Raw genomic sequence first — 13316 nt, 5'->3', positions numbered from 1 at the left:
GAGGGATGAAGCATGCTTTTATCTTTCCAGAGATGTGAATTCACAGAACATGAGGTACTGAGTAACGGAGAACCATAACATAGTGTGTCAACAACCACTTCATGATGAAGAATCGGCTTTTGGTGCGCTATAAAAGGAACGCGCACTGCTGAACCGATATTTTTTACTCTACCTTCAACAGGGTTGCATGTATGGAAATTTTTGATATATTTTGCGGTCGGCTCATTGAGTATGAAAGACAAATTGCTTCTTCCAGCAAGATGGGGCAACATGACACACATCCTAGATACCTCTGGAACAAGTCCATGCTGTCTCCACTGAGGAGGGAACTGTCAGCAAACGTCCACCATGTTCGCAGGGTCTAACGACATGCGATTTTTTTATGTGGGGACATTTGAAGAGCAAGGTCTATGAAACAAATCCATATTCAATACAGGAACTGAAAGACAACACCACCAGTGAAGTTGCCGCCAAGGATATCTGAATTTTAAGACGTGCACAGCTGTGTATTGGTGTTGCAGGGGGGTCACTTTCAACATTATTTATAAATGTATTTTTCATTGTAAATAAATGGTAAGTCCATTTCAGCTCTTCGTTTCTGTAATTTCACTGCATTTCCTTCATACTTACTCGGGCTACTTTCACCAAGTCATCCTGTACATAGGCTTAGAGTTCCGTGTTAGCTGTTCGTCTATCATTGCAGACAGACGCGTATAGAAGGTAGTCACGTGATGCCAGTTTCCGGTCGGAACGTAAACGCAGCCAGACGTTACTGGCGGGAGACACTCCCTATTCCCTAGTAGCAAGTTGTGGCACTATGACTGGGCCTGTATTTTCAAATAATTGGAAAATTTGGGCTATAATTATATAAAAATAATGTTAATTTGAATTGTATGGTCGTGGTTATTGTACAAGACGAGTCAGTTTCATTAAAATAAACTGCTACAGTGTACATGTGTAACTTTGACATTTCACACGTGTTCACTTTATCTTTGCTGCAGGTTCTGCGGAAATTCGTTTATGATGCGAGATAGCGGTGTTTTAGTTTGTTTAAGCCTTTTGAGTGTAGGCGTTGTCATTTAACCGCAGTCCTGTCGACTGTTAGTTTTGAACTTAGTTACGCGTTATTCGAGTAAACTGAGCGTAGAAGTGAACAGGATCATAATTCTGCGTAATAATTGTCCGCAATTTTTGTTTGATAGTACCATGCCAGTAACAACAAAGTTGAGGCAGTCTGCAAATCCTGTCGATCAGGCAACTTTGCCGATAAACGAACGAATTTTGAGAGAATGTCATAATCTATATACCGACCCTGACAAAGGTAAGATATATGGCAATCAGCTATGTCTCCTACAGAAGAGATTTCTTGCATAGTGTAGAGAAAGGCATTTGGCCTACGAGAAGTAGCGCCAAAGTTTGAGAGCAGGAAGAGCGTGGTCAGAGGGTTAGTTTTTGAGTGAAAAATGAATGATGCCCTAGCTTATGCTTAAATATGATTCATTCCTAATGTGTTGAATTTTTCTGCATCCAAGCTGATGACAGGTTTTCGTACGCACATTTTCAGAGATAACTGAACGGTGTCGTTGATACATCACTGACTGGGTGCATTTTACGTTCTATACATGTTTCTTTCGCTCATAACATTTATCCACCAATTCAAATAGGAAATATTTGAAGGCTCACAACCATCTCGAGTTCATAGCTTGCCGAACGTCACAAGGAAAGACCTCCTTTTCAAACACCATTTGGATTGCGTCCCTGTAATGTCTGCGCTCTCGCCGTTATTTAACAAAAAAATAGTTTCTTTCCGCTGTGGAAAAATTTGAAATAAAAACTCACAATTGGTTCGCTCTGGATAAAAACAACATATGTTTAAACGCTGATGGCACTTAGGCGTGTTGACCAAACAGCATAAGAAGACTGATAGATTTGTAATTTAAGGAAATATATTAATAATAAAGTTAGGTATGAAGACTAGAAGTGACTTATCATTCACAGTTTGGCTGATTTCTATCTGTACCTGTGCTGTCAAAACAAAATTTGGTGAATGTGTAAGGACTAATGCAGTTGTTTCGTTCTGCAGTCTGGCAGAAACAGATGCGTGATTTCTGTGCCTTGTCTTCATTCTGAAGATTGGTTTAATACAGCTGCCCATGTTAATCTAGCCTATTCAAGTCTTTCCACCATGGTGTAACTATCACAACCTGCTTACTGTATTCAACCCTAAGTCTCCCTTTACAATTTTTCCCCTCCTCCCTCTCTCTCACCATTTCCTTTACCAAATTAACAATTCCTCCATACCTCAGGATGCCCTAACAACCGATCCCTCCTTTTAGTCAAGTTGTTGGAACAAGTTAATTCTAACATGCTCACTTGCCTAAACTTCAGCTGTTAGTGACTCTGTGCACTACCTTTTGAGATATGTGAACATTCCGTAAAGATTGCTTCTGATTCCAAGACTTACATGGCACACACTATTGTTAAACAAAATTTTTGTTTGGACTTTGGATTAATGTAGGACTAGTGTTTTATTACCAAAATGAAGATGCACTACACAGCAGTACATTCAGTCTGTACAGAGCTGAGCATTCTATTACTATGATGAGTAAAATGTTTTCCCAGTCAGTGCTCCAGTAGCTAAAATTAAATGTGGAATTTTCTGTCACAATATAGTTTGCATTCTTTTCCTTGGGCTCCATGTTCATAAGTGTTAGCATTTTAAGATGCTGGTGTTTCATTACTTTTAAATGAAAACCCTCAACTTAAAACATGCTATTTTCAAAAATAAAGAAAGAGAAGAGAGAAATGTATTATTTGTTGTGTGAAATAGTTCCCGAGATAAATGGGAAGTTAATGATGGATAAGTTTTTGGTTTAATGGAAATATTTGGTTGTGCTGCTCGCATAATAAACTTCTGTAGCCTAAGATATGCTGTTAGGGTAAAAGTGAGCAAATAATTCCTTTCATATTTAGAAACTCTTAGAATAGAATAGGGTTTTGTGAGGTCTGTAAACTTATTTTTGTGTGCTCAGTTCATTGACACTTCATTGAAGACTTTGAGCCACTGCCAGCCTTAGCAAACTCGCAATGTTTTGTGCAAAAGCACGAGTGTAACCATTACTGCATGCTATATGCACTCCAGTATGCAACCTAGAGGCTGTGTTAGAATAAGGTAAATTGAAATTGAAGTTCTATGGGATTGATGGGGTAGCCATCTAATGGATAATGTCATATCTAAACAGAAGAATGAAGAAAGTTGTATTTAGTAATTCAACCAGTATAATCCAGAGACATAATTCTGACTGGGGAGAAATCACGCATGGGGCCTCCAAGGCTCTGTCTTAGGTTTACTGTTGTGTGTTATACATGTAAAAGATCTTCTGCCTAATGTACAGTAAGCAGAATTAGTTCTTTTTGCAGATGACACTAGCATTGTAATCTATACCAGCACACACACAGAAACTGAAGAAGTGGTAAACAATTTTTTTTAAAGTAACATTGACTCATTTTTTGTGAATGGTCTAACCCTCAGTTTTTAAAAGACTCGACATATTCAGTTCTACACATCTAGGGGTACTACACCAATGAGAAGCATAACACATGATGAGGAAATAATAAGGTGGAAATTTTGAAATTCTTTGATGTCCTTATCGATGGAAATTTTAACTGGAAAAAGCAAATTTTGGGACACCTTAAACAACACAGTTCAGCCACATTTGCTCTTAAAATCATTTCAAATCATGGGAAGACCACAAATTAGTCATGTGACCCATTCTAGGACATTGCTCAAGTGTGGGGACCCATATCTAACATGTCTAACAGAGGACATTGAACATATACAGAGAAGGGCAGCATGAATGGTTAGAGGATCATTTGACCTATTGGAGAGTGTTACAGTGATGCTGAAGAAACTGGACTGGCAGACTCTTGAATATAGACATAAACTATCCCGAGAAAGTGTACTAACAGAGTTTCAAGAACTGGCTTTAAATGCTGGCTCTAGGAATATACGGCAACCACCTGTGTATAGTTCACATAGGGATTGTGAGGAAAAGATCAGAACAATTACAGCACACACAGAGGCATTCAGTCAGTCATTCTTCGTATGCTCCATACTAGAATGGAACTGGAAAAAAACACTAATAACTGGTAAAGTGTGACATTCCCTGTGGCATGCACTTCACAGTGGTTTGCCGAGTATGGATGTAGATGATCAGTAAGTTGAAATATTTTACATATTTTCATTCAATAATGTCACACAGAATAACGTTCTGGGATAACTCATCTTTAATTATTGAACACCATGTATAAAATGTTCTCCTCTGTGCCTTGTACCCATGTAAAACATTTTGGAGTAAAAACAGTTGGGAGAGATCTGGCTTATAGCTTTTCCTGATTTTTGTCAGTTACAAATAAACATGAACATTAGTGTTATGTAATGGTTCCTCATGAAATTTTTCATAGTTGATGTACAATATACCTACGTACACAGAGTGTAATACCAATATTAGATGAACCAATCACTAAGTTCACATGTCATCATAATGAAATGCATTAAATGTGGATCAATAATTGCCGATGGTGAAAGTAGACATTGGAGCAAGCTACTGATCAATCTGTCACCACAACCAAGACTTTTCCTTGCCCCCATTCTCTCTCTCTCTCTCTCTCTCTCTCTCTCTCTCTCTCTCTCTCTCTCTCTCTCTCTCTCACACACACACACACACACACACACACACACACACACACACCTCTACCTGCCATAGTTGTTAGCACACTGGATTCACATTCTGGAGAGGAGACAGCTCAAATCCGTGTCCAGCCATCCAGGTTTAGATTTTCCCTTATTTCCTTTAAATTGCTCCTGCAAATGCTGGGATGATGCCTTTTAAAGACATTGCCAATTTCTGTCTCCACCCTCAAAACATTCCAAGCTATTTAGCCGTAATCTTTCCTCCTGCTGTCATCAGGGCTCAAGACTATCATGATGCCTGGAAATTAGGAACATCCTACCCACAATCCTTCCCACCCTTGCTAAAGTGGTATTCTGCTGCGCACCCACCTTACACGACATCCTGGTCATTCCTGTACCACTCCGCATTGTTTGCAAAAGTGTAATATCCCTGTGGAAGACACAGGCGGAAGACGTGCCTACTCTAATGTAGCACTGTCTTAGGCTTATCCTGTTAAGAGCCCTGTCCACCTGTGAATTCAGCCATGTCATATACCAGCTCTTCTGCAATTTCTGCATAGCATTTGATGTCAGCATTGACCAGTAACCAGCTGCCCACCAAAATGAATGGACACTGCCAAACTGCATGAGAGCAGTGTTGACCACCCAGTGGCAGAGCACACTGTTGAGCACAACATGCTCAAGGCCATTGTTTGCTTCACAACCCGTATGTCTGTAAACCACCTCTCCCCGGCGTCACCTCAAGCATCAGCTTTTATGAACTATTTCGAAGGAAAACTATGCCGACGGAATGATGGAAGCTATTCTTGCAACGCATCTGCCATTCCTGTAATCGTCCTGCCTTTAATCTCTGGTAACCCACTGCAACCACACGTTTGATCTGACAGTCTCTCTTTCCTCTGTCCTATCACCACCACCCAATCAATACCTGCTTGTTGTCATTATCATACACTACATTAACTCACGAGCTCCAGGGCCCATGTGTCGTCGTTTCCTGGCCCATGGATGTGCAGCCTCTCCCTCCCACATTCCTGTCCCGAGCACCTGCTGCCTCTCTGAGATGTTAGCTACCTGCCTCCAATCCCTCTTCCTTCATCCTACTTCCAATCTCTTGGTCCCTCTTCATCTCGGTCTTTAAAAAGATTGGTCCAAAAGCTAGCAAAGTTTTCATTCTTTTTTTTTGTGTCTCTGTCAACAATTCGAAACAATTGATTGTTACTTTGATCTTATTCGAGGCATGGCTCAAAAACATTTAGTTTGGATATTCTACACAGTTGTTGTTTATTTATATAATTTTATTTATCTGTAGAAAGTTTAGTGCATTTGGAACACCTATTTCTGTGATTTTCTTTGCATCCATTATTAGTAAATGACTCATTTCCTTCACACTTTTAACTAATTCATGAAGAGCATTGTTACACTGCTGATAGATTATTAACAGCAGCAGTAAATATTACTGTAATTGAGATGTGTGTGCATGAGAAAACATTGTGTGTTAAAGAATTATTTATTTCTGTTGTTGCAGGATTAATTAAAATAGCAGAGCAGTTTGGTCTAAAATTATTAGCTCCAAGAAAAAAAATTATTGTCCTTTTAATAGGAAATCATTCAGCAGGAAAATCATCCTTCATAAATTGGTGTGTTACATTTAGTTCTGCATGCACAACCTTCTTTTCATTCATTAGATATGCTATCATCTTATTTATATCTTGTCTATATGTTTATGTAGTTGTAGAGTTTATTGTTCATAAATAGAAAGCCTCTTACTGTTTGCTGTCTTTCTTATTTGCATATAGTTACTACACCTTTTTCTGCACATTGCTTGGTATTCGGTGGCAGGATTAATGAAATTCATTTACTGAAAGTATGTTGCTGGAAGAACTAAAATGCCTGTCATCTGTTTGATGGATGCTAAGTGGAACCTCTGTTTTATTGAAATCAGCTGCACAGTCATCTACGTAACAGGTCACTCTCTATTTGTGAGTGATGTTTAACATTTATAGTTAAAAGATAAATTCCTTAAGGACTTTTATTATGAATAATTGTTAATAGAATGCAATTTTGATTTTATAATATATTTTGCATATGTTTATAAAGCGACACAGGTTTATTTGATGCAGTGGCCTTCCATTTAAAGTATTAACACCATTATTCTAATACACTTTCTTATCATATAGATGGTAGTGTTACTTAATGTAGTATAGTTGCTGGCATAGCTTTCAGAATTAAAGTTTATATTGTACTTATTTTATTACTGAGCAAAAGCAGTCATCTCTGACAGTGTGTCTATGATATGTCAGATTTTGTTGAAGACTGTTATATCCATGGTATAAAAGTAATTTGATAATTGACAACGAAATATGGTAGGCATCATTCAAAGCCAACAGAAGTTACATCTGCAGTTGCAGCTTGCCGGAACATGTTTCCATTTCTGGGTTTGATGAATGTTAATTGATTTTGGTTAATCCGGCATTAAGACATAGAGCAGTATTTTAATTAAACCTTTCATAAATAGTAATTAAAAATAGGGAGTGAAAGAAAGAAATGGGTGACACATTGGTGAGATAATGGACTTGACTCTGAGAAGGTTGCAGCTCAAATCCTCACCTGGTCATTCCAGTTAAGTTTCACGATTTCCCTAAATTGCTGAAGATGACAGCCAGGACAGCTCCTTGAAAGAGCATAGTCAATTTGTGAACAGTTTGAGTTCAAACAGCAAGGAGCCTAATCTGCACTATAACTTCATGAAGACAGCCCGGGGTCATTCTATGTCAAGAGACATAGCGTCTCAGCTATATCATCTTCAGTTTTGTTGCGATTGTACAGTGTGTACCTACTATCACTGAATATTAATGAATCAGTTGATACAGAACAAGATACTAGTCTCTTCTCACAGAGTGAAATTGACAATAAACATTTGTGCAGAGTTCTGTTTGATACAACTATCGCACTGCTGGCTCTGTAGAGAGAAAGCTGCCACCTTCAGTGATGATTGCTGACTGAGCTGAGCAGTACTATGTTCAGATAAATCAAGCATGCTGATGCAGTGGTGTATGGAAATTCTTCTAGTCGTGTGTATATCAACTCAGCTCATTCGTCGGTGCGTCTGGCAGTGACTATGCTTACTTGGGTTTCATCACGAGGTACCAACCTTGCTTGGCACCTCATTCTTCGGACGACACCACATACGGGATGTGTGAAGGGACCTACATGAACTTCTGCGAAGTCTTAGCTTCATTAGTAACTTGGTGTAGGTAAAGTAATCACACTAGAAGATGCCTACTGTTAGAAAGGTGAGGAACAAGAGAAGAGGAATGTGCCCTGTACAGATGTGCAACACGAGTAGCACAGTCCTGGCTCAGATGTCTCAATGTTAGCATGGTAAGTGGGTCAGTGTTGGTGATTCAGGCTGTAGTGTCCATGCCTCCTGACATGCCTAAAAGTTGTTTCATCTTCTCCTGGCACAGTGATAGTACTAGAGCTGGTATCACAGGGCCATCTCTCTTCAGAGTGAGGAATGCGCAGGATCCTAAAGTTTGACAAGCCATTGTTCCTGAGGCAATAAGAGAATCTCGAAACTTTTCATTATATCACAGATTTTTGTGCATAACAAAGACGTAATGTAAATGAAAATAATTGAGCAATGCCCAAAGCACTCTCTTTTCAAAATTATTTAAAAATTTGGTTGTGACAAAATATCCTCATATTTTAACAAGATATAAGAGTGTAACACACTCTTAAAATGTCATAATTTGTTGTGTGTAGTCTGTCTGCCTCTCAGTAAATTAGTGACTTGTGAATGTTCTTACAAATGTAATCACAGTATTATCAGCCCATAAATACAAAATGTACAGTGACACCAGCATCAACTATGCTACTGGAAAATCTCTAAGTCTATCAGAAACACATATTTTGATTTTGGTGTCCTTTCTGTGAAAGTATCAAAATGTGATTAATGTAGTGGTCAATAATTTTTCTGTTGCCCATTTCTTTACAAAATATGTCTGAAGAAGTTGCCTTATTTTGTAAAAGTCAACTTATGCACACTGTGAATGGCAGGTTGCCCTGATTCATTCATAACGAGATATTTAAAGGATGCTCTTTGGAAGCACTGCAAGCTGTTATAAGTCCATATTCCAAAGCAAAGGCCTGTCTGCACCATATCAAACTACCGCTTATGCCAAACAGAGACCACAACCTAAACACCGTAGCACACTCACCATGCAGTCCACAGATAGCATTAGACCTACAGTTGGTTCAGACATTCCCTGGACTAGCTTATATGCTGGATTCTAGCCTCAGAGGGCACTCCTGATGACTATTGCCCTCTGCATAGTGGTGCAGCAGTGGTCAGCAGTAAAGTTCCACTAGCTATTCATTTCCCATAACAACATCAGGTGATTTCACCTCCCCCCCCCCTTTCCTAGTAGTGGCCACTGGGGATGAAAATGCAGGTGGTGTACAGTCTGGAGTGACCATCACTGGGAAAGGCTGTGGATCAGTGTCAACAGATGTTGCTGCAGAAGGCTGAGGCACGGTGAGGCTTGCTGGAAAGTGTAGGCACTGCCATGGGATGAGAGGGGTCCACCAGCATGGAGAAACGAGTGGCTACTGACCAGGATGAATTTGGTGGTGCCACCAAAGTTCATGGGCAGGGGCCACGGTATATGTCATGGACTGGTGGAAGGATATCATTTCATGGATCCAGATTGGATCGTGTCTGAACGTCAACAGTCCTCACTGGGGCCACCCACCTGGAAGGACGAGGCCGCAATAACATGCAGTGGTGGTAGATGCATCACGTCACAGTGGGTATGGTGAAGGTGGCTATGAAGTTGCTCTTCGATCAGTGTGGCCTTCAGTCGGGGTGGCTTTGTACGTTTGTAGAACACAACAGAGGTCATTAGGAGCAATTGTTGGATGTCATTCCCTTGTGGGTTGCAAATTGGCTGCAAGGTTGAACTCCAAATATGTTGAAGCCAATTGATGAAGTAATACTTGTGCTGGTTGTATTTTAGACCTTTTGCTGCCAGCCTTTAGAGCAAGAACTCAGGTTTATGGAGATGGTCCTCTGGAGTTTCACTTGTAAACAGGATATCATGAAGGTATGCAGCACAGTGTATAGTATCTTGTAGTACGTGATCCCTAAAACTGGAATATTGCAGTAGCTAGAGAGGTTTCGAAAGATAACAGATTACAACAGGAGAGACCATACGATGTATTGATCCCTGGGTAAGCTTGTGATGGAATCCAAAGGAATTTTAATAAAATGCTTCCAAGAGGTCAATTTTTCTGAATTAGGTGCCTTGGCCTAACTTTGCAAAAACTGTGTCGTGGGTCGGTAGTTTCCAATTCAGCTTGTATGTTCATCATTATATTAAAGTCACCACAAAGTCTTCAGGTTCCATTGGGTTTATGTCCTGTTACTAGTGGAGTGGCCCATTGATCATGGGGAATAGGCATTAACAAATATTCATTAGCGAGTCTGTTCCTGTATGTTGTATGGGTGGTTTAGAGCCAGGGGCACTGGATGAGCATTAAAAAAGTGCAGGGCAGCCATCTCCTTATGAGTGATGTGAACTTGGAAATTAGTTGCATTCTCTAATGTGGATGAAAAAAATTGAGCAGAACTAACTTTAGCCTTTAAGGCAGTGTACGGTGGTCCTGATTGCATAGTGTATGCTGTTTTGTGAACTTTAAATCCAAAAAGTTTATGAGTAAAAATGCAAACTTTTCTGACAAGGGTGTGTAATGTCTCTGTAGACCTGAATATTTGTCTTGGCTGCTTGCAAAGGCATTGGCCCTAAACTTAAGTGTATTATCTTTGCAAGGTCTCAGAAGCACTGGTGTCAAAGAGCAACTTCACCAAGTGTTTGCATATGTTTGATTTAAGTCGTTTGCCGAGTTGCATTATTAGAAGTCTGCACATAGGTAGATTTGTCACTAATTGGGTTCACTTCCACAGAGTGTATTTGCATCATAACTGCTACAACATACTTCTTGCAAGTGTCCATTTTTGCTGCAGCTGTGGCATGTTGTGTGCCAATAGAGGCACACACTGTGTGTGTGGTAACAAGCAGTATTTACAGTTGGACATGATGATGATGATGATGATGATACTGGCATGACCCATTGCTGTGGGTGTAGTTGTTATGGGGTCATCTGGGCTGGAGAAGTGGTGTCCTGCACAATGGCCATGGCATCGTCATCCATCATAAACACACTCTGGGCTTTTGTGAGCAGTTTCATAGGCTTGAGCCATTCATATTGTTTCCATCTGAGAGTGATCTGATTTCTTCAGTGTATGGTTCCTCACTTCAGAGTTTGTGGCAAGACACACATTAATGTCCCTGATTAGTGTGTCTGTGTAGTACTGCCCATACAGAGATTTAATGATGCAATTCTACTTAATCATTGTAAGTCAGAAGCTCAATCTGCATAAGATTGGTTGTATCCCTTTTCGTGTTGCCAAAATTCTAATTCTGTTGTACCAACATATTTCTGCATTGTAAAACATTCTTTCAATAAAGAAAAGACTTCAGGCAGGTCAAGTTCTGCTGGATTCATGAACAGTTCTAGTTTGAGTATTAGATTATACAGTTCCACAATTTCCTGACAAGAGTATTGCCATTTGTCTTTCAGTGGTGTAAGGTTGGAAGGCCATAAAATATAACTGCAGTCTTCGGCATTGTGTGTGTCACTCTTCACTTTGTTCATTAAATGGTGGAAAAGCCATGAACATGGGTGCCACAGAAGACACGCCTGTTACACTCACTAATGCTTGCATTGCCATCAGCTTGTGGTTACCCTGTGCGGTTTGCATTAGTAATTGTTGTGTTTCTTCCATGGTTGAAAAAGCTACTATCTTACCTAATTACAAAAAAAATTCAAAGTCGGACTTGGGCATGTTACAGGTCTCGAATTCTGGCCACTTTTGTGAAAAAACAATCTACACACACAGTCAATGGGGGCTCACTGCGATTCGTGTGCAACTAGGGATACGTACAGGATGTGCCTCAGAAACAGTCTAAGCTATCTTAACTCCTTACTGCATAAGAAAATCCTGTCTAGACTGTATCAAAGTTCTGCCTATCACAAATAGAGTCCAAAGTATAAACACTTTAGCGGAAGTGATAGCACACTTACCACATACTCCACCAATTGCATCATAATTGACTCAGACTGTCCCTGGCTACTGATATGGATTCATCAGAGAGCATTCCTTATAACAGTCTTCTTCTGGGTAGTGGTGTCACAGTGGTCAACAGTAATGTTGCACCAGCTGTTCAGTTCCCGTAGAGACATCAGGTGTTATATGTTGAATATTGTAATGAAGTACATGAAACAATGAATTCAGCATTGCTGACCGGAGTTGTTGGAGTTCGTTGTAATTATGTCAACAATGAATTTGTGATATGGCGGTGCAATATCAATTAAATCCTTGCAGCTTTGAAAATGTTAATTATTTTGTATTTCATTTGTGCAAAGTTTGTAAAAGCCTAAAATAATTTTCTTCAGATGTGAATAACTGCTTAATCGATGCAGTTGTTAATGTTTAGGTTAAGATATGCCTTCATCCTGAAGCAGTGTGCTTACACGTGTATCATTTTACGTAAAGATCACATAAAACATTCATACAGTATCCAATAGTTTTGGAAATAACTAATAAGCTACATTGTATAATGATATCTGTACTACTGTATTAAGACAAGACATGGTTTAAAGTTATTACCAAAAATCTTGGTAAGTTCTTTAGTGATTTACACCAGATTTTTACACAATGCTCTAATAAACTTTTGGATGGACTAGGCTCCATAGTTTTATAAAACACAATGTACAGATTTTTTGTTAAATCTGACTGCCAGAAAGAAAATGCTGCGCTCTGAAAACATGTGGTTTCCTCTTCCTCTTCACATTCTGTATTAAGAGCCAAGAGGAATGTTGTAGTTATGACTTACTGATTTATGATTAGAATACTGCTGTGGAACCTGAATTATCCAAAAGAGATTGAAACGATAAGAAATACTGCCATTGAAGCCACTGTTCTCACAGATCCAGCAGCAGGAGATGTCCCCTCCATACCCCTTAGACTCCATACCCCCTAGATTAATGTCTGTAACAGATTTACCCATTCACCCTTCAGGGGCTCAGCATTCGTTTGTTGAGTACGGGCTTGGCAACCCTGGTGTTCCTGAGCTGCAGATGGGTATGCGCTGCCAACCCTCTGTCATTGTAAGCACTGGGCATGCTTCAGTGACCAAAGTGCGGCGCATTGGTGGAATGTTGTGTGTTTTGGATACCAGAGGTCTTGGCTTCACCACCTGGACTGCGAGGAAGGTACACACCTCTTTAAAAAACATCTCAACCTCAAGGTGTGCTACGTGCTGATGAGGTGAATGTCTTGGGTCAACAGTTGTTTCCCTAGTGTCTCGTGGGATCTTTATAGAACGGTCTCATTAAACTACTACTACTGATGGGTCGGGTGTCCCGTCAGGTAGTACCTTCACCCAGGGACCCCCCCCCCCCAGGGGGTCCACAACTCTTTTGTGGATACGTGCGTAGCGAGCACGGGACCCCGAGCTAATGTGGCCTTCCTTCCTTTCCGGGCTGCATACCTTCCCTT

At 40.0% G+C, this 13316-nt stretch overlaps 1 protein-coding gene across 2 annotated transcripts in view; it reads left to right on the top strand.

Annotated features, from left to right (window-relative positions):
* The first annotated feature begins 899 nt into the window (after positions 1 to 899).
* The window catches only part of LOC126100207 (uncharacterized), a 94632-nt gene continuing 82215 nt past the window's right edge, over positions 900 to 13316 (top strand). The window contains exons 1-2 of one of the 2 annotated variants that reach the window (XM_049910769.1): positions 900 to 1321; positions 6219 to 6330. In XM_049910769.1, coding sequence (XP_049766726.1) covers positions 1207 to 1321; positions 6219 to 6330 — 227 coding nt within the window. In that variant the 5' untranslated portion in view covers positions 900 to 1206. The remainder of the gene's footprint in view (positions 1322 to 6218; positions 6331 to 13316) is intronic. The other variant, XM_049910768.1, reaches the window with a different exon arrangement.

This window comes from Schistocerca cancellata, chromosome 9 (assembly GCF_023864275.1).
Source record: "Schistocerca cancellata isolate TAMUIC-IGC-003103 chromosome 9, iqSchCanc2.1, whole genome shotgun sequence".
NCBI lineage: Eukaryota > Metazoa > Arthropoda > Insecta > Orthoptera > Acrididae > Schistocerca > Schistocerca cancellata.
The sequence above is the reverse complement of the archived record's forward strand: the minus strand, read 5'-3'. Positions and strand labels throughout refer to the sequence as shown.